At 43.6% G+C, this 27,798-nt stretch overlaps 1 protein-coding gene across 1 annotated transcript in view; it reads left to right on the top strand.

Annotated features, from left to right (window-relative positions):
• Positions 1-27,798, top strand: part of PTPRN2 (protein tyrosine phosphatase receptor type N2) — a 607,197-nt gene that overhangs the window by 168,175 nt on the left and 411,224 nt on the right. Inside the window, exons 5-9 of the mRNA XM_083406151.1 lie at positions 718-880; positions 10,331-10,784; positions 21,161-21,406; positions 23,804-23,844; positions 25,137-25,525. Of these exons, the coding sequence (XP_083262277.1) occupies positions 718-880; positions 10,331-10,784; positions 21,161-21,406; positions 23,804-23,844; positions 25,137-25,525 (1,293 nt within the window). The remainder of the gene's footprint in view (positions 1-717; positions 881-10,330; positions 10,785-21,160; positions 21,407-23,803; positions 23,845-25,136; positions 25,526-27,798) is intronic.

Raw genomic sequence — 27,798 nt, forward strand, 5'->3', positions numbered from 1 at the left:
AATGTACACATTTTCACTTTATCTGTCATCTATGATCTGGTAACCTCTAGGTTAGATTACTGCAATGCATTATATGTGGGGTTGCCTCTGAAGATGGTTTGGAAACTTCAACTGGTGCAGAATTTGGTGGCCAGGCCAAATTCCCACCAGGAATTTTGGAATGCTCCAGATAGTTGAGGGACTTTGTTTTTAATCTTTGAAGGACAGTGTTAACCATCCCTCCATCCCAGGCATCCATACCAATACTAAGTAAAAATAAAAACAACGGGCTTGTTTTGTTCTTCCACAGCCCTTTGATCCAGTGGAAGCTTCTGTTAGCGAACAGGCAGAGAGGGAGTTTTTGCTGATTCCACTTTCCTTCGGCTGCCCCTGTGCCCCTCCCAGATCAGATTGGAGGAGTAAAAAGGAATCTGTGAAAATCAACCTCTCCTTTCAGTTCATGGAAATCTCTGTTGGATCAAAGAGCTTTCTGTCAGCAGAGGGGCCCAATTTGATCCAACCCATTCTTATTAACCATTTCTGAATATATCTTATTGAGCTTGTGTCTTTTTACTGAAACATTGATATTTCAAAATATTCTAGTGTATTTCACCTCTCAAAAGTATTAGTTATATGTTGCTGGGGACTATATACTTAATATTCAAAGGTGTTGGTTAATTTCTGAGTCCATTGCACGTTTTATAATGTAACGTTGTTTAACTTTATTTCAACTTGCAGGTCCACAAAGCAGAAAGCTGAAAGCAACAGGAATTTAGGTCTGGAAAAGGATGTGAACTTTGCCAAGTCTCCTCAGCAATACCTTGCCTATTTGGACATTCTCTCCCAGTCTGCAATTCCAAATTTATATTCAAAGATAAGGGGCAACAAAGCCTCTCTTAAGGTACGGTGGTTGTTGTTGTTTCCTCCTGTTCTTCCTTCAAACATTTCTTTTTCTTTTTCTTTGCTGTTAGACTTTGCCATTTTTGTGATATTCTTCCTAGGAGGCTGGCCTGGGGGTGTATGCAATCTCACAGCAGTCATTAGTTTTCTGGCCAATGGTTAATGCAAAACAGTGTTACTGATTCTCCTTCTATGATTGCTCTGCTCCACCAGACTGACCACTGCTGGATATAATTAAAGAACAGGCTGTAATGATCTCTGGCAGGCAAGCAAGCCCCGATAAGAATTAAGGACTCTCCGGCAGTTTTATGTACGTTTATTTATAGAAAAACACATCCAGAGCACGGCTTCTCGCCTGCTCGCACTGATGATAGTTGGTCAGTCTGAATCTTCGTCCCTCCCACAGTAGGAAGGACGCCAAACTCCCGCCTTTCCCCTCTTGCCCTTCCATTGCCCTCTGATCTTATCCAGTCTCCTAGAACGGGGACTGAGAGGCTGGCCTCCACCCTCCCACTTCTCCTTGACACAGTCTCAGACCGCTGCTTATCTGCTTATTGCCTAGCAATGCTCTGGCTGCCTTCCAACTCTTCCTCTTCTTGAGAGCTAACAGAGTCTTCCCTGGGAAGGGGGTTGAGCTGCCCTTTCTTGACTCTGTCAGCCAGCTATCATTTGCAGAGTCAGTCCCTCATTTACTTAGCTCAATTTTTGAGTCTGACTCCTATCCTGTGCTCTGGGGGGGGGGGGGGGCACGTTCCTGACACAGGATGCCTCTGAGCACATTCTGAGTCTGGAAAATTGTTTTCTAGACCAGAACTGAACTGAGCTCACAATCATTTCACATAAAAGTCCATCCCTTTAAAATTTCTTCATTTCAGCAGCCTTAGGTAGGAAAAGTCGCCATGTTGTTGCTAAACAATTAGCAGCCAGAAACTTTTGTTGATCTATTGCAAATCACCCGGGCATCTATCAGAAGACCCTGACCTACTTACCTGACCTACCTTCGACACCTCTGGTGTATAACTGTTTAGCAGCTACCCTGTATGTAGAGGAGCGGTGATAACATTTTGTTAAGTGTTTCAAAGACAAAGTGCTATGGCAAGCCTAAGTATGGTAAGTATTAGCTTAGGGCACTGATTAAAAGTGCCACCTAATTAACAAACAGCAGTTCTCTAGATGGTGTTCAACTGTAATGGCTTACTTTACATTTTTACAGGATACCACCTGCCTAAATTAGTAGTAGGGTCTTGAGAGGTGATAAATGGCTGAAATTTGCAATTATGCAGCTCCCCCTTTCCTCCCCAGAAAAAGAACTGAACATAACCCACCCTCTGACATGGATTATAATCATTTGCTTAATAGGTATGGCTGGACAAAAAGTTCTTTTTCAACTTTCTACTGAAAGGAATTTTGATGGCAGTAGGGTGCCATTTTTCATAACCTTGCAGATAAGTAAAATAAAAATAAAAATTGACTAGCGCATACTTTTTTCTTTTCATCATCTATAGCGTTTAACCTGTGGTGGTTTGTTCACACCTACATTTCAGTGGTTGATGCTACAGTGAGCAATGAGCATTCATGTTGTGGGTTTTGGGGAAGGTCAGACTCCATGGTGCCCTGAGCCCCTTCCAGCTTTTGGGTTCCTATATCTGTTGTGGTAGAAAGTATGAGAGCAAGCTTGCCAAACCAGTTCTTTTGTCTAGGCAATGGTTGCGGCTGAATAGTGAGAGAGACCTAAGGAGCAAAACCAGGCAGTGGCATAGCGTGGGGGGTGCAGGGGGGGGGCTGGCCGCACCGGGCGCAACATCTGGGGGGGGGCGCTCGCACTCGCAGCTCTCTGCCCCTACCTGGCTCACTCACTCTCTCTCACTGCAGTGCTGGCTGTGCGAATCTGATCAGAGCCGCCGGGTCGCCGCCCACTGTGGAGGGGGTGTGTGTGCCAGGTGTGCGGTGTGGTGCAGAGAGAGAGCGAGGGACTATCTGGGGGAGGGACAGTGCAGCCGGGGGGGGGGGCACAAATTACTTGCCTTGCCCCAGGTTAGGGGGCGCAAATTACTTGCCTTGCCCCGGGTGCTGACAACCCACGCTACGCCACTGAAAACAGGAGTGTTTTAAAGGTGTTTAGGAGGATGTAACCAAGTGTTACTTGCCCAAAGATGAAGGAAGTTCTGGCCAAAAAGAACAAGGTGTTTTAATGTTGTTTGGGCAGTTTCATAATGGCAACTGAGTTCATCTAATTTGCTTAGGTAGTGCCTGACATTGTCATTTAAGTGGTTAATAAAGACAAACCCCTAGTGTGTCCAGTTTTCTTCCAATTCTGACCCACCAAATGCACAGTGTCGTCCCCCCAAATGAACATTTTGCATCCAACTGCACACTAAAAATCCCCTGCCTTAAACTGAGCACTATTGGATAGGTAATAGCAGTAACATGTGATGTTTGAAGTTCTCAGAATTACTGGAAATGAACAGCCCAAATAAATAAGCAATTGATTAACTGCACTGTGTTTGATGAACTCCTCTGCATATGGTATGCAATGCCCCTCATATTATAATGCTGAACTTCTGTGCACCTGTGATGACATGAAGATCATATACGTTTCTCATGTTCCCAGCATAACACTTCATACTTTTATATTTTAATATTCTAACTTATATATATATATCTTGTGCATATTTTTTGGAAACTGACACACACAGACCCAAGAACTGCATATACCCCTCCTCGCCCCCGATCGAGAAACATTGCTCTAGTGATTATGTAAGTCCTATATAAAATGTCTCTCTAGAGTTTGGTACTGTGCACATTTCACTTAGCAAATATATTTTGCAGTAAAAAAAAAGAAGTATGGCCAGGAAGGAGCCAGCAATGAGTAAGAGTTCAGCGCGTAATTTATGGCCCTTGATATTCAGAGAAGCTTGAGTGGTGCAAAGATTCTAGGTAAAGGTAAAGGGCCCCCTGACCATTAGGTCAAGTCGTGACCGACTCTGGGGTTGCGGCACTCATCTCGCTTTATTGGCCGAGGGTCATGTGGCCGGCATGACTAAGCCACTTCTGGCGAACCAGAGCAGCGCACGGAAACGCTGTTTACCTTCCCACCAGAGCGGTACCTATTTATCTACTTGCACTTTGACATGCTTTCGAACTGCTAGGTTGGCAGGAACAGGGACCGAGCAACGGGAGCTCACCCCGTCTCGGGGATTCGAACCGCTGACCTTCTGATCGGCAAGTCCTAGGCTCTGTGGTTTAACCCACAGCGCCACCCGCGTCCCCTCGCAGAGATTCTAGGATGTTATAAAAGTAGCAGGGGAAGCTTTTGGGGGCATTTTGGCTTTCCAGTCGAGAATGAAGCTTGAGATACTAAACTCCATAGAAAGCCAGCTGCTTTTGCTTGTCCAGGTTTCCTTCCCTTAACACACATGATAGAACAGGCAGTTTGCAGAAGACGCACTTTATAGCAGAGTGGCTGTTTATTCAGCCTCCAGTCTGTCCATTCAAGTGGCAACTGCACAATCAGGCTTCAGAGGCAAAACTATTACCAGTTTTGATCTGAAGAGAGTCTTTGGACCAATTTTTTTGCTTGATCATCTATATGCAGCGTGGCACTTTTAACTAGAGGGTTTTAATTAACAACCTTCCTCATGCAGGTTTCCTCTGAAGTAGATTTTGAAACTATTTCAAAGCTTCAGCGTATCTCAGACAGGAAAAGGTTACGTAAGATCCTTAACTACGATGATCCATCTTCTCTGCCAAGCCACTGGTGGTTTCATGATATATTAATGATCTCCCTCTTGCCATCACTCAATATGACTGCTGGTTGTTTAATGTTACAGCGTTCCCCGAAGCTTGCATGAAATAATTAGAGAGAATAGAAGATCATCTTAATTAAAATTTAGTTTAGGCCAGTTCACGCAATCAGGATTTTTTCCTGTGGATCTATGGATATGGAGAACATGTCATGAACTGTACGAGGTATAGTTCTTGCCGTCGTGGCAGCTGTTCAGTAAAATAAAGATACATGCAGGAATGCAATTGATATTCTCTCATGCCCAGTTCTTAACCTGAAGTAAAGGTATGTCTAGCAGATTTTCATGTCATGTTGTCCAAGGATTCTCAGAGAACGCTGGACTTGGAGCCTGCATGCCCCTTCGCTGAGAAGCCTCTGAATTCTTATCCTTGTAACCATTGTTACTTTTGGTGGGATTGTGTTATCTTGAGTGGTCTGTGGAGTCTTCAAATGGTTCAGCTATTGTTAATAACAGTTTTTATCTAGTGCACCATAATTTTGTTTGACGGCTGCTGAAAAACTATTTTTCCTCACTTAGCTGTGGCTAGTCTAATATTTTAAGAGTCTTCAAAGGATAAAATAATGTGCACTTCTGTGACATTTCTTTCTGAAGGGTCAGTTACTTAAGTAAATCGTAGTGAGCAGTGTGTCATAGTCAACCTGACTTTAAGTTAATGTACATGTTTCAAAGTAATTTATTTTCTTTTTTATTGTTCATCCTGTATTATCTAGGTCACCTGCACCATCCACGACGGGTCAAGTGAACTGTTCTTTAGAATAAAAAAATTTAAAGCTCATCCTCTGCAGAGACAGGGATGACTCAAAGTTAACAAATAGTTTTAAAAAATCTTAAGACCATGACAAAATCTGATAAAACAGTAGTTCCTGAGCAATGCATCTTTTATTTTACATTCACACAGCACTTTTTATTCCATCATGGAACTCAAGGCGACATGCATGGGATTCTTGGACAGCCTACCGTTTGGCATTGACCCCATCCAGATCGACTTGGTTTCAGCAAGGCTTGATGTGTCATGCACTATCAAAGCTTGCCATTATTTTAAGAAGAACCAATGGTCTGGAGCAGGCATGGGCAAACTCGGCCCTCCAGATGTTTTGGGACTATGGTTCCCATCATCCCTGACCGCTGGTCCTGTTCGCTAGGGATGATGGGAGTTGTAGTCCCAAAACATCTGGAGGGCCGAGTTTGCCCATGCCTGGTCTGGAGCAATCTTAACTCCCTAATTGCTCAAGGAGCGGGCGATGGCATAGGGCAGAGGTGTCCCTTCACCAGACTCCGCTAGCAGGTGGCTCCACTGTTGCAGAAGCTGCTATGGAGCTATTGCCAGTGGCGTTCCCACTGTAGCAAGCACAGGGTTCCAAAATGGGATTTTTCAGGGACAGAGCAAGATGATCCAAGGATCTGCTGGATCCTAAGCTGGGTCATTTGTTGTTGAGGGGGCTTGTTGAGGCCCTTCTGCTGTGCCAGCCTGGAGCTGGTACAGGAGGGAGGAGGAGGAGGAGGAGGAGGAGGAGGAGGAGGAGGAGGAGGAGGAGGAGGAATTGCGCTCCCATCTTACCTCCTTAGTGGCAAGAGCCAGAAGATATTTGGATTAGATGGTGGCTCCACCTCACTAAGCAGCCCCAGGGTAGCTACCCATTTAGGCACACTTAGTTCCCATTGAAATCAATTGTATTTGAGCAAAGTCATGACTATTTAACAGGCAAGTATAGCTTGCAGCCACAAGTCACATATGGAGTAGTTCCAATGTGATAAAGCCTATTCCGCATTTTTCCAACTGTTGTCAGATGTAATTACTCTCTGGCTCAAATATCAAACCTCATTTGATGCATGTTCATGTTGTTGCTTTTCCCAGCCTGCCCCCTCCAGCTCTCTCTTTCTTTGCCCTCTTATCCCTTGCTAGCTATTTCCTGTGCCATACAGCTAATTTTGCCAGCAAAGTGAATTTACAAATCCCTGTCATTAATAGCAATTAGATTTACAAAAATAAATAAATAAGATATTCTGCTGTGGGATTACCCTGTGAAACTCATTTTACTTTTAAATGAGGCAGGTTAGTAGTGTCCAGAGGTACTCGGCGAGAATAAAAAGACCAGATAAAATGGCGGCAACACAAACGATCTTAATTCTTTGATTAAAAACATACATCAGGAAGAGCTAAGTTCTATGCAGTGGGTCTCCCTCATCCTCCTCTTCACAGAAAATAGAATAAATTACCCTGGCGCTATTTAATATAGTAGTTGTGTGACTTGGGATTGCTCTTTTCTAAGATCACATAATTCTGCTGCTACATTATTTACCTGTGCTAAGTCTTAACTGAGTGAAATTTTCAGTTTGTACCTTTCTGTTGTGCATACATATCCTGACCTATTGCATTCCATTTATCTCTAGGAATTTCTCCCCTGCCTGAAGATTGTAGAAACTTGCTATGAAGCAAGGGTGAGAAGTACCAAGAAGGACTGTGTTGGATTTTATCTCCTGGTCTAAAGTTAGCCACATATGACTTTATTCTTTACTAAAATCAAACCTGGCGAACTTTCGTCAAGGGATACAATCCAGTGCAATCCATCCCGATACTTCTAGTATAACATAGAATTAACTTTCCTTTCTTGTTTTCCAATGGAAAGTACAGAGACAATTCACCACAAAGATGCCAAAGAACAGGGCAATGCAGGTCTACATCCATAGTGAATCACGGTCAAAGATGGTTTTAACGTTAATACTGGAACTTCAGGCTGTATGTGGCTCTAGTCTTTTTCTCTCTCTTTGACTTTACATTTGTTGTCAGAAATGAGGGTGCTTTCAAAACAGGCTTACTTGCTGTTGATGCCATATTTTTAATTAGGAATTTTCAAAGAGCATCCCAGTCTGCCAGTGTTGTGACCTGTCAAGCTGCTGAGAGACTGCTGGTCCTCTCCTGATACCAGCTTAGCCTGCGATTGACACTTGTACCCAATTTGTATAAGGCTGCTTGAAGTGTCTGTGTTCTTCTTCTTGATGGGCTTGTTTGTTTACAGGAGACTCAGGGAAATCGCAAATCCTCTTCAATATTTGAGTGTTCAGGCACTTTTCGAGTAGCTGTGTGTGTTTTTTTAAAAAAGCCACCTTTGATTATCCAGGTCAAACTTTTTGCAAACTGTCTCGTAAGGTTTGTATAGAGGAAAGGGTCTTCATTACTTTTGTTAGCTGTTTGAATTTGGTGGTGCTTTCAGAATACAATGTTGACGTCCAAAGACTGCTTACAGGTAGAGAGGACAGTGATTTTCCTTTTCCCACAACCAGGCATTATAGGGTCCCTGACTTTCAGGAGCCTAGGTGGGGGAGCATGGAGTTTCATGGGCTTGGCGGGGGGAAGCTTCAGTTGTGTATGTGCAACTCTCCTTGGGCGACCTCTGTTCTTTAGACTTCAAGAACTATTTTGCATTTGTAAAAAAAAACAGCAACATATGAATGCCTCTTTGTCTTTGCGATTTCCACATCACTTTGCTCAAATTCAATGTACAGCATAAGTAGCACCTTGCAATTCAGTTTATTTCTCCCTTATTTTACGGACGTACAGTAACATCCAATTGTTGAACAACAATTGTGGATACAGATAAAGGAGTTATGAATCTTAAAGGGCTTGAGAAGAATAGGTTATTATCTTAAGCCATTTATGGTTTATCATTATCATAATAGCTCAAAGGATGCTTTGCATGAATGCCAATTCCCCAGCAACTTGCTCAGTATAATAAGGCATAGAAATATTCTTTGGCATAAGGTTCCTAGCACTGGTGCGGGGGGACAAATGTCCCTGATATTAGGATTCCGAGTCGGTATGGGTGCTTTTCGATTTCATCATGAAGCATTGCACTGCATAACTGAGATGAGGACCAGTCTTCCTCCTGTTCGCTTTTGTGGCATCCCACGGGCGCTCGATTCCTCTGCAAGTGTGGCTGTGTACACACTATCGGCTTAAAATGCAGCAAGGTCATTTCTGCCCACTGTGTTTCAAATTGCATTTGCACGTCATTGTAGGTCTGATCAAACACATCAAGATCGGGTGTGTTTCCAAGTCACCTGCTGTCTCTCCATACCAGTGGGCAGGGAAGGGGGCGCAGATGTCTCCATAAGGCTTATTAAATTGAAGCTGGGTGTTTGGGCGGTGGGGGGAATTCATCAAAATTCAGCATTTCTCAAATTGCAAGGTGGATGTAGATTGTAACTAAAGTTGTCTTGTCATTGGCCTCCATCTGTCTCAAGAGACAACGGAGTGCACCTCTGGGGGTGAAGTCTCCTAGAAGCTGCCAGCATGTAGACTGCCAGGAATAGACAAGTTCTTACCAATGTCTTTTATTGAAGTCTCTTGGAGTAATGGCGTTGCTCTGAGTAATCTCCAGGCACACCCCTTTATCTCCTCAGTTGTCATCAGCCCCACCCACCTTATGGTGGCTGCTTAGGGCCATTTGTCTTCGAGCTCTTTGCTCTCCTACTTCCAATGCTCATCAGGTTCTGGGGGAAGGGGGGTCAGGAATGCTTTCTAGTGATGACGTGTCTCCCATTATCTCCCAACTTTGCCCCTCTGAGCTGTGACCTCCCGCAAACCACTGTTGTAAATCTATACTGTCTTCCTCTTCTCTGTAAGGTTCAGGCTGGGGAGGAGGCAGTCGCCACCATTCCTCCTCTGTCCAGTCCCTGGCAGCATGTGACAGTGTCAACACCCCAGAAACAGCTTCGACTGGCCAACTAAATGTTGTGTGTACTTGTTGGATCTCCCTATCCCGTGTTTGTCCACTTGAGTGCTCCGATCTGCAGAACTGGTCCTGCTACAGGTGCTGGATAATACCCCGCAGTTTTGAGAAATGGATCTTTTAGAGCAGCAGCACCTCTATTTTTGGAACTCCCTATCTATTTACATCAAGGAGTCTCTCTTCTTGGCACCTGCCTAAATCATTTTTGTTTAGGCAAGCTTATCAGGACATGTGGGCATTGATGAGATATTATCTTTGTTATTGTTAATAAAAGTTATTTTTAAATACTTAATTGTTTTGAACTGTTTTAAATGATAATTTTAATATAGCTTGGAAACTGCTTAAGGGTTTTATTACAACCAAGTAGTTTTTGGTTAAATAAATGGAACAAATAATCATCGGCTTCCCAATCTAGCAGTGGGAGTTTAAGGCATACCATGTAAACATGCGTTTGCGCACAGCCTCTCTCTGTATAAAAGATCTAAGAATCATGTTTCATTATATTTTAAAGGCAAGCGTCCTGCTCTTGTGAATAGAAATATCCATTTTGAGGTATACAGAAGATGCCCTTTATACCTCAGAAACCAAAGCAAGGGCTGATAAATTATTGGTCCTCCAATGCTAGGGTTTCCATGCTATCATAGCAACTTATATAAGGGAGAAACAGATAAACAAAGTGTCCCTTTGCGCCAGCACAAAATAAACAGACCTAGGTAAATGTGCATCATAATTGATATATGATTCAGAATCCAGCCCTGATTTGCATAGGGAATGTGGGCTACCTCCCTCCCTTTCTTAAACATGAAGTTAAAGTAGGAAACACACCATTATGTATTCTTATGGAGTTCCCATGTTGGCTAATTAGAAGGGGTTAGCATAAGACCGATTCTAATACAACTTTCCTTTTCCTTCTAGGTTGATAACGTCCCATCTGACACCATCATCAACTACATGGTGCAGAACTCCAAAGGAAAAGCTCCTGCTTTAACCCATTCACCAGCAGCCCATTCAAAATATACCGAGAACATCCCAGTGAGAACCTTCAGCCAACCACAGAGAGATAAATTCCCACTAAAGCCAGATGACGGATTTGACAGAAAGGCTCTGTTGGCGGCATTAAATGCATATATCTCTCAGAAAGTTGCGGCAAAAAATCTTGACGGAAGTGCTCCTGTTAGCAGGACTAAAGTGTCTCCTCCCTATACCAGTCGGCTCAAGCTTCCTCAGGCTGACCATCTTGATGGGACAATGTTGAAAGAGAAACCAGGAGATATTGAGATGAGGCCACCATTCATAAGGAGGCCTGGATCTGGACTGGTGCCTGGTTCTGTCCAGAGCGATAAGAAAGCCCCTCTAACTCCAGTAGACGGTAAGGGATCCATTTAATCTTCGTATGAGTGCTCACCTATTGTTCTAGACCAGGCATAGGTAAACTAGGCCCTCCAGATGTTTTGGAACTACAGCTCCCATCATCCCTAGTTAACAGGACCAGTGGTCAGGGATGATTGTAGGATGAGTTGTAGTCCCAAAACATCTGGAGGGCCAAGTTTGCCTATGCCTGTTCTAGACCAGTAATTTCATATACCGGGATTCTTTAGAAGTTTATCAAGGGATTTGTCAATGAGAAGGTCAGTCTTGGCATGTCCTCTCTCTACCATTGATTGTCCCATGCAATGCACAGCTGCAGGGGAGGGGAAGCATGCGATTCAGTTCAGACTGCTCAGGCCTGAACAGTGCACCTTTTATAAGCAATAAATCACTCCCCATAATCCGCTGCAATGCACACAAGTTCTGTGAGAGTTGTGCAGAGAAGTCAATGTGAAATTACCTGAAAATAAAAATAAAAATTGAAATACATTGTTGTAGTCAAAGGAAGAATAGTCTGAAGTTATTAAGATACCTGCAAGCTTTTGAGCAGCAGTGCATCTAGGCAATTTTTAGGACCCAGGCTTACATTCCTCCTCTTTAAGTGTAACATTCTTACTTTATAATTGTGAAGTATGCAGTATGAATTTCCTTTTTGCAGCTGAATTTGGGGAATAGCCCCACTTTTGTCATTAAGGAAATACCTGCAGAATATGCCACCACCACCACCTATTCAGTATACCGCAAGCAAGAAAGGGGGGCTGCCTCCTACCCCCACTATTCCACATGGTGTAGTTCTTAAAGTTCCAGACTAGGAGACCCAAGATAAAAATGTAATGGGGCATTCAGTAGACTAGAGAGCAATAGGAAAAGGTAAAGGGACCCCTGACCATTAGGTCCAGTCGTGACCGACTCTGGGGTTGCGGCGCTCATCTCGCTTTACTGGCCGAGGGAGCTGGCATACAGCTTCTGGGTCATGTGGCCAGCAGGACTAAGCCGCTTCTGGTGAACCAGAGCAGCGCACGGAAACACCGTTCACCTTCCTGCCAGAGTGGAACCTATTTATCTACTTGCACTTTGATGTGCTTTTGAACTGCTAGGTTGGCAGGAGCAGGGACCGAGCAACCAGAGCTCACCCCGTCACGGGGATTCGAACTGCCGACCTTCTGATCGGCAAGTCCTAGGCTCTGTGGTTTAACCCACAGCGCCACCCGCGTCCCTCTAGAGAGAGCAATGCACACACACAAATCCAGGAAAGCAGGCACCCCCTGCTTCCCTCTCCATGAATTGACTGCTACATTCCACTCCTGTTACACTACAGCAAAACAGGCACAGTTTTCCAACCTTGATAAACAGGGTTTGTTGCTGATGCTGGAGAGATTGAGCAGGAGCTGCAGAAGTGCAACCAACTCTTCGGGCAGCACATAGATAAACAATGGTACCTGGTCTCATTAGGAGGCTCCCAACTTGGATGGTTTTAAAAGATGACTGGACAAATTCAGGGAAGGTAAGGCTGGCAATGGCTGTTAGCTATGATGACTATTCTCTTACCCCCCATGGCCAGAACCAGTAATGCTTCTGAACACCAGTTGCTGGAAACCACAGTGGGGGAGATTCCTACAGGCATCTGGTTGACCACTGTGAGAACAAGATGTTGGTCTAGATGGGCCATTGGCCTGATCCAGCAGGCTCTTTTATGTTCTTATTTCTCTTAAGTTAACTCCTATGGCGAGCTGGCTCACCTCCCTGTGGCTTTGTGATGTTCTCTGCATGTGAAGAGTTGCAGGCAGGCACGATGAAGACACAGCAGCAATAAGCAGAGCAGGGAGGACTATGTGTAGTGCCAGCAGCTGCCCAAGGGGCTGCTTCCTCCTCCTGCTCCTCAGCTGCAACAGGCCAGTGCTCATGCGCAGCTCAGCAGCTGTGGCTGCAAGTTGTGATTTGAAGCAGCTGGTGGTAGGAGTGCTGCAGGCACTCATCATTTGCTGCTGGGTGGGCAAAACAAAAGGTTTGTTGTGTGACAACGGCCAACGGGAGCGCTAGGAGGTGAAAGCAGGGACCCCACTATGCCAAGGGTTGGGTGGGGGCCTTAGAATTGGGACCACGTGTTTGTAGGTAGCAGTGCCTTTGCTCTTGTGAATTTAATTTGGCAGAGTCTGCAACATCACAATAGGTACCGTATTTTTCGCTCCATAAGACGTACTTTTTTCCTCCTAAAAAGTAAGGGGGGAAGTGTTTGTGTCTTACGGAGCGAATGCAGGCTATGCAGCTATCACTGAAGCCAGCACAGCAAGAGGGAGAGCTGTGCAGCGCCTCTTGTTGTGCTGCCTTCCCAGTGAAGCAGGAGGAGGGACAGAAGTGAGCCCTTATGGAGCCATTTCCGTCCTTCATCCTTCTTCGCTGGGAAGGCAGCACAACAGCCTCAGAGATAGCTGCGCAGCTTGCTCTGGCTTTTCAGGGAGGTGGGAGAAGGGATGGAGGGCAACCCATCAGTCCCTTCTCCCACCTCCCGGAAAAGCCAGCAAGAGCCGCTCTGTCTTTAAAGAGCCGCGCCAAGTGAGTGTGTATGCGGCTCTTGCTGGCTTTTCTTGTTTTCCTCCTCTAAAAACTAGGTGCGTCTTATGGTCGGGTGCGTCTTACAGAGCAAAAAATACGATGTAATCATTGTCAGCCCTTCTGGGGAGGTATATGCAGTGTTAGGTGGAGTTTTCTATTAATGGAAGGTAGGCAATGTTGGTGTGTAGAGCAACCTTTGCCTACCTGGTTCTCTCTAGATGTTTTGGATGACAGCTCCCATCATTGTTGACCATTGGCTAGGATGAAGCATTATGCATACCGTGCTTTACATATTGTTTCTCACCGTCTTCTCCTTCGTGTTTTTCTTTTGCTCCCAAATCCCATACACTATTGAAGTATTGCTATTTAGACAGAAGAGAGCCCAGTGTGTACATGCCTGAAGTGACAGGGTTCATGGTGATGCAGCTGCCTGATAATAGGTTTCAAAAAACAAATTTTAATGTAAATGCAAGTCCAGGTGGCCCTGCACGGATCTGGAATAGGACTGCTGCTAGAGCAAACTAGGTGCATGCTGATTTCATTATCATGCACTGCCCTATTTCACCTTTCTTAGCAGGAATATGCAGAGAAGAAATACTTAAAAATTACAGGGAACAATATGCTGCAAAATGCATTGGATTTTAACAGTTTGGCTTCTGCAGGCAAAACATTACAGAGCAACATGTTTAGGTACAATGTTGACCATTTAAGAAAGGTATTCCCAGCCTCCAAATAGTTTCTTTCTCTTTAATATCTGTTCACAAATCAAGCGTTTTCTTAGCTTGTTGCCAGCAGTCAAACATTTTCTAATGAATCTTCCAATATACTCATGCCATATTTTTCAAATTGTGCCTGTGATTGCTCTTGGCTTCTATCTTCAGTGGTTGTCGGGCAGTAGCAATGCTTCGTATTTTCGGCTTAGTTTTCCTTAAGATGTCAGCCTCCTCTAACAAGAAGCTTATCTTCAGGAGGTATTCCTAGCATCCTAGTGACTGCACAGTGTGAGAAACAACACACTTCACAGAATGCAGACCATTTCTCTATCTTTGCTTTATTTAATGAACCAGAAAGATCTGCCAAATGTCTTTCAGTGGACTCTGGAGTGGGGCTGCTGGCCATTCATTTTCTCCTGTTGAATTTCTTTCCCCCTTATTTTCATTTTGCTTGAGATTACGACTGTGCTTTCCTATAGACTGTGAAACCTAGGGAAGGGAACTGGGGAGATAAGACATGATAGAATGAAAGAAAAGAAAATGAGTTGAAAACAAATGAAACTGAAATGGAAAGGTTTTATCAACAGGGTTTTTTTATTCAGCAGTCTAGGTTTTCGCTGGATTGAACCCAATTGCAGGGAGGGAGGGGAAAGCCAACCAGACAGCAATATTAAACTTACATGGTGCTTTATGCTGAGCTCATAATTGACCTGTTCAATTGTACGCTATAGGAGTTTAAAATAGGCTATGTAAATATCTAAGGATCTCAAACTGGGATCTCTGGTCCTCAGGACATAATCTCTGTGCCATTGTGGTAGCTTCTCATTGGAGGGAGCACCTGGTAGTAGTAGTAAGAAGAAGAAGAAGAAGAAGAAGAAGAAGAAGAAGAAGAAGAAGAAGAAGAAGAAGAAAAAGAAGAAGAAGAAGAAGAATTCCCCAGCCATCTAGCTGGGTTTCCCCAGCTACTCTGGACGGCTTCCAGCACATATATACAGGACTGCCTTCAGATGTCTTCTAAAAGTTGTGTAGTTCTGCTTGACATTCTGATGGGAGGGCGTTCCATGGGGAGGACGCCAGTGCCAAGAAGGGCCTCTGTCTGGTTCCCTGTAACTTTGCTTCTTGCAGTGAAGGAACCACCAGAAGACCCTTGGAGGTGGACCTCAGTATCCAGGCACTGGATGGGGGGTGGAGATGCTCCTTCAGGTATGCTCTCTGCTCTACTGGCCAATGGCCAGATGGTGGCATTTCAGCTACCAGCTCCATAAAGGCAAGATTATCCTAATACTCCTTCTAATTCTAGGATTAGAAGCTCTTCAGTCTGAGCAACCTGTCACTCAGGTGCAGACTGAGCTGCTCTCCAGCCATCCATTCCCACTTATCTGCTGGCTGCTTTGATGGCCTGTCTACCTGACTGCTCTCCTGTCTGTTTCCCAACTTGCCTACTGACCTGCAATCTGCTTACCTCCAGACCTTAATGGATAGAACAGACAAATCCTTGTTGGCCACTATGAGAACAGGATGCTGGACTAGACGGGTCTTTGGCCTGATCCAGCAGGTGTTTCTTATGTCTGATCAGAATCAAGTATACACTTCTAGAGTTAATGCTAAATACATTACTTCTGGTAAATGAGCCATCATAGCTGCTACAGGGCCATGAGAATTTGTGTCCTGGGTGTTTTAGACTCATCTACCCATATACTATCTAAAACCAAAGGGGTCCATCAGTTGCCAGATGTGAAATATATTGGCATTATTTTCAGCTCATCTTCCCCACTATGCCATTACAGATGTACCGTGGCGTTTCTTTTAAAAAAATATTTCATTTTCATTTTTTAACAATGTTCTTATACATTTAAATCATTTTCAGTTTTTGCACATCTGAGATTACTTTAATCCCCGGACTTCCCCCCACCGTCCCCTGGTTTATCTGTTGTTTCTGTTGCATCTAATTACATTTTTCAAATTCATTTTGTATCCTTTTTTAACTTTAGTCTTATTACATTATAAGTGTTATAACAATCCTGCCAACTTTTTAAATATCTACAGTGAGCTTTAAGATACTGTACTCTATACATTTTTCTCACTCTTTACTAAAAAAAATTATCATCTTGGTGTCTGCTCTTCACGGTCATCTTTGCCATTTCGGCACAGTCCATCATCTTGGTTTTCCAATCTTCATTGGTTGGGACTTTCCACTTCTGGGCAAAAAGCATTCGTCCACCATGGGGTTTCTCATGGCACGACGCACTTGGTTTTTCAACAGAGTTTACCCCAGACTTGCAAATAGCAGCTCACTCAAGTCAAGTAAAGAAAAGGTTGCTTCTGACCAGTGACAGACGTTTTGCAAAATACAGTTCGTTCTTTGTACCTGCCTCACAGCGTTTAGGCCACAGATGACTAAAGTAGATAAGTTTAGGCTTGTGGGTCATTAGTGTCTGTGATTAGATTTGCAAGCTTGATTGCACCATGGGGTGCTTTTATATAGAAGTATGTAATTATGGCTGTTAATGTAAATGTTTCATTCATTTAAATGTTATCCCACCATGTCTCAAATGAATAGGGCTCATTATAGTAATTTTTTTAAAGCATTTAAAAAATATATACCATGTATAAAAGTGGCACAAATCACCCAAAGTAACAAAAAGATAAACAACTCATTCTGGGTTTGTCTGCCAGGAATATATTATTATTATTATTATTATTATTATTATTATTATTATTAACATTTATAAGTACCTACAATGTTTATGGGTGCTGTGCATATTTTACAAGATAAGGCAGTCCTTCACTGCAGGCTCAGACCCTCCAAGTGTCCCTATTTTCCAGGGACAGTCCCAGATTTACAGAAGCTGTCCCAGTTTCTGATTTGATCCCAGAATGTCCAGCTTTTCCTTAGGCTTTCCCAATTGTAATCGGAGTAATGTTGGAAGCTATGGTAGGATGTCCCTATTTTCATTGGAGAAGTCCAGTTGCAGACGACTCTGAGGTTGCAGCGCTCATCTTGCTTTACAGGCCGAGGGAGCTGGCATTTGTCCGCAGACACTTTTCCCAGGTCATGTGGCCAGCATGACTTAGCCACTTCTGGCGAACCAGAGCAGCGCACGGAAACACCATTTACCTTCCTGCCAGAGTGGTACCTATTTATCTACTTGCACTGTGTGCTTTCGAACTGCTAGGTTGGCAGGAGCAGGGACCGAGCAACGGCAGCTCACCCCATCGTGGGGCTTCAAACCGCCGACCTTCTGATTGGCAAGCCCAAGAGGCTCAGTGGTTAAGACCACAGCGCTACCCGTGTCCCATATTATGGAATAGGACATCCCTATTTGCATTGGAGAAATGTTGGAGGATATGGAGATGATGCAAAAGAGTGAAAAAAGAATGGGGAGGGAAGAGGAAAGCGAGAATTGGGGCAGCTGCACCTTAACTGGCTGACGGATGGGACTAGGTTGGTCTCCTCCTTGCCGTTATATTTTTCTCGGGAGGTAGGAGGTGCAGCCTTTGAAATGGCTCAAGATCACGTGGATGGTGGCAGAAGCCAGTGTGTGCCTTCTTTGGCTTAGTTGCCAAACCCCCCCCCCAACTTGTGGGTTTGATGAAGGGGTTGTGAGGCAGTGTACATATTCTGGGTAGAAAAGGAAGATGGGCCTACGTCCCTTGAATGATATAAGGAGCACTATGAATCCCAGAAATGAATTCAGCTCTCTTATGTTAAGCTATTTATTAATTTCCTAATATTTATATAAGGGACGCGGGTGGCGCTGTGGGTTAAACCACAGAGCTTGGGACTTGTCGATCAGAAGGTCGGTGGTTCGAATCCCTGTGACGGGGTGAGCTCACGTTGCTGCGTCCCTGCTCCTGCCAACCTAGGAGTTCAAAAGCACGTCAAAGTGCAAGTAGATAAATAGGTATCACTCTGGCGGGAAGGTAAACGGTGTTTCCGTGCGCTGCTCTGGTTCGCCAGAAGCGGCTTAGTCATGCTGGCCACATGACCCAGAAGCTGTACACCGGTTCCCTCAGCCAATAAAGCAAGATGAGTGCCACATCCCCAGAGTCGGCCACGACTGGACCTAATGGTCAGGGGTCCCTTTACCTTTTTTAATATTTATATACTGCTTGATTGTAATCCCCCCCCCCAAAGAAACCTCCAAGTGGTTTAGAAACAGAATAAACCAATGAAAAACAACAATTTTAAAGAAAATTTTTTTTGTAAGTTCAAAAGTGGAAGTGGATATGCTTTTTAAAATAATTTGTATGCGGTCTTCTCATTTCACAAAAGAGGAGGGGAGGGGAGTTAGTGACCACCCCAAGCAGACTTATTTACGTAACAAGAAACAATGGGTTACTTTTCATTCTGGGCTGGGTAAAAATGCTCTCAGTCTATTACCTATATTTTGGCACTGTTGGCTATCTCTTTTCAGATTCCTCCACTTACTTTTGTTTACTTTATGTATTTTTCATCTCCAATATCTTTTAATATTTTCTCCTTTGAAAACATCTGTTAATAACACATTCAGAAGTCTGTTGTTTGATTTTCTTTGTAGAAATCTCTGCTTTTTCTCATCTTGCCTCAGATGTCATCTTCCATTTATGTTCTTTGGGGGTCATTGATAAACTCATTTCCTTTACTCTGTCCACATCTGACATACATCAGAACAAAACACAGCTAAAACTCTCATTTGAACAGACAGAAGATCCAATATAATTCAGAAAACATTTATTTACATTTTGTACTGTAGCATAAACAAATGAGATCAGGGTGCTTGTGTTAAAAGACAAGCCACTGGCATATTTATTTCCTGATATTGATGAAGATTAGGTCATAAAAATATAAATTATTATTATAAATGTAAATTAGCATGGATATATCATTAGATATTAAATTATATTTCGGCAACAAAAAATAACTGTCCTTTCCAGGCAGGCAGGAGCCTGCATATACAAGATAGGTCAGCCCCACCAAGCAGTTGGCTATCTGGTAATGAGTAGCTGGGTTAATGCTGAATGGTTGTTTAGCAAGTACCACAGTGAGCAGCACCTGGAATAGCTGTATGTGCGAATTCTGTTGGCAGCAGCAATGTGGCTCCAAATATAATTGGGGCAAGCATGTTGGTGGCTGAAAACTGTAGGGCTTAAACTGAAATTACAGGAAGTTTTGTCAGGGCTGGGAGTCAGGCGTAGGTCGCCAACGAAGCAATAATGCACCCGAGGTCAGTGAAGTTAACTCTTTATTCAGGGAATCATAGAATCATAGAATCATAGAGTTGGAAGAGACCACAAGGGCCATCGAGTCCAACCCCCTGCCAAGCAGGAAACACCATCAGAGCACTCCTGACATATGGTTGTCAAGCCTCTGCTTAAAGACCTCCAAAGAAGGAGACTCCACCACACTCCTTGGCAGCAAATTCCACTGTCGAACAGCTCTTACTGTCAGGAAGTTCTTTCTAATGTTTAGGTGGAATCTTCTTTCTTGTAGTTTGGATCCATTGCTCCGTGTCCGCTTCTCTGGAGCAGCAGAAAACAACCTTTCTCCCTCCTCTATGTGACATCCTTTTATATATTTGAACATGGCTATCATATCACCCCTTAAACCTCCTCTTCTCCAGGCTAAACAAACCACAACTCAGCCTAGTGGTTTCCAGGAGGTCTTACCACGATGAAGCAGTTGCAGTAGGACTCCTCCTTTCCAGGGTCTTTCCCACGCAGTCTCAGGCTTCGTTTGTGCACAAGAACCCTCTACTCTTCCCGTTTCATTTCTCTGTGTGTTCCAGGAGACCAGAAGGGAGGGGAGCTGGTCACAGCAGGATAGCGAGACTCCCTGGATTCTGCTCAGAGTCTGAAGTGTGCTCTGCTGCAGCTTCTTCCTGTTCACTAAACCCTGTTACCTCTTCTGCTTCTGTCACCTCCTCCTCCTCCTTGTCTGCTCCTTCCCTCTCTGATGACTCATCGTTGTCCCACCACCAATCCACTGGCTCTGAGCCTTCTTCCCCTGGGGATTCCTTGGCTGGTGTCTACCCCACTCCCCGCACTCCTCCACATCCAGCCAGTCCATGACAGTTTTAAAACATGGCAATCTCCTCTAAGCTGCTCCTTGTCTCTTCAAGTTGGGAACTTCTGAGTGGAGAGTTTTAAGGCAATTTTTTCGGCTGATGCACCTTGCATTTGGACTGGTTCGTTGAACCACCTGTCCTGTTTGGAGGCTGGGAGGTAGGTCCGTGGGACGCTCCACCTGGGAATTTGTGTCAGGTAGAATGATAAGATTCCAATGAGAGCCCTCTGTTTCATGGCCAGTATTGGATAGACTTCACAGGGATGGGCCATGACACTCTTGAGTTCTCCCCATTGCCTCCCCCACCCTCCAGTTAAGCCCTTTACGTGACTGGGTAAGTCAAATTGATATTGCTGCTTCATAATTCAGTGGTGGTGATTTATTTACAGTCTCTGCTTCTTTTGGGGACACCTAGTAGAAAAATAGCTCTGGTCCTTTTATTTTTTCAGCAGACTGCATGTTTCTTATATGTAATTATATTGATGTGCCCTCTATTTTTACTCTGCAAAAACTACATTATGGTTGACTGAGTGTAATCATAATTTATTTCTATAGTTAAGCAGCTTTAGTACAGCATAAGTTGATTTTGTTAGGAAGTCTTGATATAGGGTTTGTAATGGGGAGGGGAGGGAGAGACCACTAATGTGATAAAACAAATACTTTTTTTGTCCTCGGGATACAGGCCTTCCTGGATAAGCCATATTGGTCTGGGAAAAGTTTCGCCACTAATTTATCCCAAATCAATTGTTTCAGTAGGGCAAGGCATGTCCGGTGAGAAAAGTGATCTAATTACTGATTCATATAAGAAGATAATCCCATGAATTAGTAACATTGAAACTATTCAATAAACACATTTGAATAAGAGGAGAGAGAGAAAAAAACATTACCAAGGCTATATTTATGAATACAGATTAGCACAGAATAATGTAGTCGAGACTTCATAGATAATTAAATAGCTCCTACTGAGGACTGGAGCAGAGACTACAATGCTTTGTTTCTCTTTTCCTTGCACATACCATCAGACTTTTCATAAGTAATCAAGTTTCTCCTCCCTCCCTTCCCAAGAAATATTTATTCAGGATGTTCTGAGGGACCTGAAGAAACATCATGTGGATGTAGATAAGTTGAGCCCGCTAGAGCTGGACGAGATGGCAGATATCATTGCTGATGCCATTCAAGCTGTTGATGTAGATGAAGAAAAGAAGAATGCCGCTGGGAAGGTTGGAGGAGAGGCAGAAGAGAAGAGAGTGGATGCCGAAGGAAAAGATGATTATGAGATGGGATTAATGAGCGCCGGTTACCCTTTACAAGGTACAATATCCACCATGGCAGCTTTCCTTTCCTTTCTAAAGGAATTCAGTCTTAAAACAACCTTGCACAAAGATGCCAAGAGGAGGAACTTACCTGCTCACCTGTCCCACTGCCGGCTCACTGCCCTGTTCTCCCTGCTGCTTGCTAGCTCCCCTCCACTTATCATTGCCTTACCGTTAGCTTCCCAAACCAAGATATTTTGCTGCCTGAGGTGAAGACAAGATGGTTCCTCCCTGGCACATTCCACATACTGAAGTCAAACAGCCTGGCTGCCAAATCTTACTTCAGCACTAGTGACAGGACAGCAGCCAACACCACAGCAAGCTAGTTTAGGGGACGGGGACAGGTTGTGTAACCCACAATTCTGCCCTCCAACAGATGAGACTGGTCCCGGGAGCAGGGGGTTAGGAGGAACACCCAGGGGGGCTTCCACTGCTGCCCCACAGCATCTGTTCCCTGAGGAGGTTATGCCACTTTGCCCAATAGTAGGGCCGTTCGTGTAGCTTCCCTTTCCTCCTGCCATGATTATATTGTGTTCAGAGGGTGGGATGAGTGCTATTTACTCAATCCCAACTTGCTGTGGGCAATTAGGTGAGTGCAGGTTGCTCCATGATTTAAAGGAGGAGATAGCTGTTTGGGGAATGTAATTCCCACACATCTACCTCCCCATTAAAATTGTGAACTGCTGTCTCTATGCAGCTATTATCAACATAAGGGCAGTGAACCTCCTTGGATTGGGAGTACTGTGGGCGGTAGATTAAAGCCTGCTCCCCTGTGTTTCCTATTTACACAATATTACTGTTGCTATTAGCAGTGTGGGAACAGTACACTCTTCCTGGACACCCAGCTGATGGCTGATTGTAGGAAAAGGGGACTGGGGCTTCCTGGGCTTTGGAGTCCTGTGTGTTGCCCACCCTTGTCCTAAGGAACAAACTGATGCAATTAACTCATTCCGCCACTGCCGCCTTAAGATACAGCTGCATTTTCATGATGCTTAATTGTTCACTTGGTTAACTGATAGCACTGTTGTAAACAATTTAGATGCACCTCGTGAACAGGGCCGGATTTAGGTTTGATGATTCCCTAAGCTACTGAAGGTAATGGGGCCCTTTATATGTCCATTTGTCCTTTGTCAACAACAAATCGCCACTGTTTTTTGTGTTGACTATATGCTATTATGGACCCAATAGGTATCTAAAGCCATTTGCACATAACAAAATATGTATTTTATCAAAGTAATTGTTGATATGAAATAGAATTAAGAAGAAGTATATTTGGGGGGGGGGGGCAAGAGAGTGGGGCCCTAAGCTATAGCTTGTTTAGCTTATATGTAAATCTGGCACTGCTTATGAACCAGGCACTGCATTTAAGTGACCTGCTAAAATAATTAGCCATCAGTATGTATTGCAGGAGTTTGAACTAAATTACCCTCATGGTACCTTCCAACTCTACGGTTCTATGATTCTATGACCCATTCAGGAAAAGTAGGGCAGACATGGTACTAATTTGTTTTGGAGAACTCAAAGTTTTGAGGCCTGATTAAAAAAAATGTACCATCCAGTAAGAGTGGCCTGTGTGTTCCCAAATTCAGTTTCCTCGTCCCACTCTCACACAGGTAATTAGTCCTCTTATTAAGCCTTACAGCACCTCGTGTTCATTGATCAAATAGGTGCATGCAGATGCATGTGACAGGAAAAATGTAAGCAGCACATTGATTTACATGTGGATCATTTAAAAGTGTCCGAGTTTATTGCTGTGGATAAAAATGAGATGTGAACAGCTCCATTGTTAGGTCATTTTGTGACTCATGTGAAAGATGCACAAAAATCTGTTTTTCATGCTTATAAGCCTCACAAAGGCTTCCTGTTCCTATCCTAAAACAGGCAATTTGGTATCCCGTATTTACCTCTGAGTAGTCACAATAACCGAGAAACCATTATTTTGAAGTGCCTACTTTATTAAAATAAAGGATTAGATGAGCACATGAAATCCATTTTTCCCTGAAAAGGGCCTGAAACGTAAATCTGTTGCCTTTCTGCATTTATTACTGTAGCCATTATTTCTATGCTAGCAGAAAACATGGTATTGATTTTTTTTTTTTAAGGCACTGGTAAACAGAGGTAAATTCGTCGCCATACTATTGAACTAATTAATATAATGCACTCTTACAGTACTGCCTCCATTGATCTTCCATTAGCAAGCTGTCCAAATGGAGTCAAAGTGACAAACCTGATCTATGCTTTTACTTTCGCCTTTCAGCGGCAACATCTTAATGTTTAATGTACAGTAAATAACACCACAATCTATAGAAAAGCAAAGCCAGTACAGCAGTGTCTGCATTACACACGTAATGTTCTATAATGTCCCACAACACATGCTTGTTCAATGTTCCCACAGATGAAGGGGCACAGAATGAAGATGCTAGGACTAAAAATGAGGTAAATTGCATGTTTAAATATAAATATCGACAATCCATCGCACCAAATGCTCGCCATACGAGAGATGCTAAATATAATGTAATAAAAATAATTGAGGTTCAGTTTACAACACAGTGACAACAATGGAACACAGACGGAGGTGCACTTGCAACCATCAGTGGATTTCAGACAGTGGGAGTGGGGGCGTTAGCAGCAGCTAGCAGGGGAAAATTTCTGCTCCTTTACCCCCTCAAATCAGTGAATGCCACCCCCTCCAATTCACCACCTGTGAATGCACCAGCAAAATTCAGAGTAGCATTTTCATTCACCTCTACAAACCCATATGAGATACGTGTGCTATTGATGCCTCAGCTAATTTGCTAGTTTGTTCCTTTATTAAATTTATATACTGCCCATGGTGGCAAAAACATAAGGCATGGAAATGCTGTTTACCTTCCTGTCACAGCGGTACCTATTTATCTACTTGCACTGGTGTGCTTTCGAACAGCTAGGTTGGCAGCACCTGAGACGGGAGCAACGGGAGCTCACTCCCGTTGGCGGGGATTCGAACCGCCAATCTTCCGATCGGGAAGCCCAAGAGCCTCAGTGGTTTAGACCACAGCACCACCCACGTCCCTATTGTGCTGCTCTTAACACCACCTAACAAGGTGCATGGGAACGGAACTTCACAGCAGATTTTAATTGAATTTCAAGTCATGTTTCTAAGACACAAAGCAGAAGAAGAATCCAGAATTTGGTCTCAGACAGTTCCCCCCTCCAAAGAGTTAAGAATTTAGACTAAGTGATGGGGCTGTTTCTACATCTCAAGGCTAGCTGATTTGAAAGACCCAGAATTTGAAATCATAACTTGGTGGAAAGACTTGGTGGCCTCATGCCACTGTCAGCAGGAAGACTTGAATTGAGTCAAACAGGGATGTCTAGGGCTCCTTCGTGTAACATAAGGCTGGGCAAAAAGAAATTAATGATAATGCTTTAGGTTTAGACATACTTCAGTGCTTCCAAAAGATGAAGCCTCTTAAGATCAGTCAAATTTAAGAGAGAAGAGCAGTTTCGGGGGAAATACAGGCAACATTTTCTAAGCTGCAATCTAAGAGCTGTCAAAAGTTGCACCCCAGGCTAAAGTGATTTCTAGTTTTCATCTTTCATAAGTGGACAACAGTGTCTACTCATGTACTTAGTATAGCTTCAGGATTCTATTAGTTTTGTGCCCTTAAATTTCACATAGATACCCCATTAAAGTGTGTTCTAAATTGTTATGAATGACACTGTTTGTTTTTGTTTTTGTAATATAGGAGAACCATTTGAGTAAAAAACTACTTGATTTCCTGAATGAGGATATCGCAGCTGAAAATCTTCTTAGGGAGCCTATGTCCAAAGAATCTTTTAAATCAGAAATGAAGAAGTCGGAGGATTTAGATCTCTCCTCCTCTTCCTCCGAGGAAGTGAAGGTTGGGGTTGAAAATGTGAAGAGCGAAACATTCTCCAGGGAGTTGATAGCTGAAAAGAAAGCTGAGTCGGAACCTAACTCTCAAGAGCTGACTGAGCTTCATCACTGGATTAAGAATACTTTGATTCAGGATAAAACTGTCTATGAAGAAACTCAAAAAAAAATGGGAGGTCTTCAGCTGGATGCCAAGCCTTCTAAGGAGGATGAATATGGATACATTGTGACAGAGAAAGAGTAAGTATAAATGTGTGTGTATGTGTGTTTAAAATATAGTAAAGGTAAAGGGACCCCTGACCATTAGGTCCAGTCGTGACCGACTCTGGGGTTGTGGCGCTCATCTCGCTTTATTGGCCGAGGGAGCCGGCATACAGCTTCCGGGTCATGTGGCCAGCATGACTAAGCCGCTTCTGGCGAGCCAGAGCAGCGCACGGAAATGCCGTTTACTTTCCCGCCAGAGCGGTTCCTATTTATCTACTTGCACTTTTGACGTGCTTTCGAACTGCTAGGTTGGCAGGAACAGGGTCCGAGCAACGGGAGCTCACCCCGTTGCGGAGATTCGAACCACCGACCTTCTGATCGGCAAGCCCTAGGCTCTGTGGTTTAACCCACAGCGCCACCCGTGTCCCTGTTTAAAATATAGAAGGGTTAAAATAGGTTATTTGTGAATACTGAAATATTTATTTAATTTTTCGAATGTATGTGCCCCCAGGTCTGCTAGACACCCAAGCAGCTCACAGTAACATCCAAGAAACCATGTCTGTAGTTCAAAATACTAGAACAGCAAATAATGTAAAACCTGCATTTCAAAGCTAAGAGTAAAATTTTAAATGATCTTATCAGTGCGATATCTTTTAAAAACTTTTTTTTAAAAAAAAGTCACCCAAATGCTTTTTTGTTAGCTACTATCTCCCTGAACTGCTTTGACAGAAAATCCAGAGCTTCCACATTTCCTGTGAAAATACATAAAATGAAGGCCATTTATCTACTTCTCACACTGTCCTTTGGTGGCCTTGTGGACTGCAGAGTACATTAGTAGCAGTATTAATGGTTTTACAGATGTGCTCTTTGAATATTAGGCTTCACAGTGCAAAATATGATGAATGTTGTACATTAGGATTCTTGGCCCAATTTTCCTGTGGTAAATATTGGAAGCAGCACTGCTGTTGCAGGCGAGACAAATGCTAAAATCAAATGCGTACTTAGGAGTAAACTCTACTGAACTCATCAAGGCTTTCTTCTTGCTGAACATATCTAGGATTGGGCTGTGTGCATCTCTTCATTTAAGCAGTTGAGCCCTGGTCAGTGTGGTGCTGATACAGGTTATGCTGGGAACATTCTTCTGTTTATAGGCAGATAGGTTGTGGAATTCGAGTTTGCTTATTGTACCTTGGCTTCCAGAAACACTGCCTGAACAATTTAATACATGCTGCTGTGCTCTGTAATGTAAGGCTGCTGGGGGAAAGGGACCCCGGAACAGATAGTCGTCACCAGGATATTTTAAGTAAACCACTGAGCTTGTCCAACATTTTCCTCAGTCCTTTTAAAAAATTCAAGAAAATAAAACTTCTGGGTGTGTTAATAATGCCCTGTTTACCTTCTGAGCAGAAAACCTAGACTCATAGAATTGTAGAGTTGGAAGGGACCACGTTTCCCTGTAATGCTCAAACCCACAACCCTTAGATTAAGAATACAGTGGTGCCCCGCAAGACGAATGCCTCGCAAGATGGAAAACCCGCAAGATGAAAGGGTTTTCCGTTTTCAGAGGTGCTTCGCAGGACGAATTTCTCTATGGGCTTGCTTCGCAAGACGAAAATGTCTTGCGATTTTTGAGGTTTTTTTTTTTGCTCCCCAACCCCTTTTTCTAAAGCGCTAAGCTGCTAATAGCCTTTTAGCAGCTAATCCGCTAATCCCTTAAACCTTTAATAGCCGTTAATAGCCCTTAAACTGCTAACAGTGCTAATAGCGCTAATCCGCTAATCGGCTTGCTTCGCAAGACGAAAAAACCGCAAGACGAAAAGACTCGCGGAACGGATTCTTTTCGTCTTGCGAGGCACCACTGTACTGTGCTCTACAGACTGAGCTATCCAATCCATAAAGGATTGGAAACATATGGTTTTTTCTAACTATGGTGGAGGGCCAGGACACCTGTGGACCTCCTGATGGTGCTGATCCACAACTCCTATGATTCTGCCCACAGACCATGCTTCGTGAAGTAGATGGGAGCTGAAGTCCAACAACAACTCGAGAGCTGCAGGTTCCCTGTTCCTTTGAAAGGGGTGTGCTGAATACACTTAACAACAACAACTTATATTTATTTAGCTCATTTTTCTGTAGGTTCATATAATGATTGACCCCCTGCTTTTCACCAGAAAGAAATGTGTAGACACCCCTCCATACATTTCAGAGTTGTACACCAAATCATAGAATTTGTAGAGTTGGAAGGGAACCACAAGGGTCATCTCACCCAGCTCCCTGCAATGCAGGAATATTTTGCCCAAGGTGGGGTT

The sequence above is a fragment of the Podarcis tiliguerta genome (assembly GCF_965153285.1).
Source record: "Podarcis tiliguerta genome assembly, chromosome: 12".
NCBI lineage: Eukaryota > Metazoa > Chordata > Lepidosauria > Squamata > Lacertidae > Podarcis > Podarcis tiliguerta.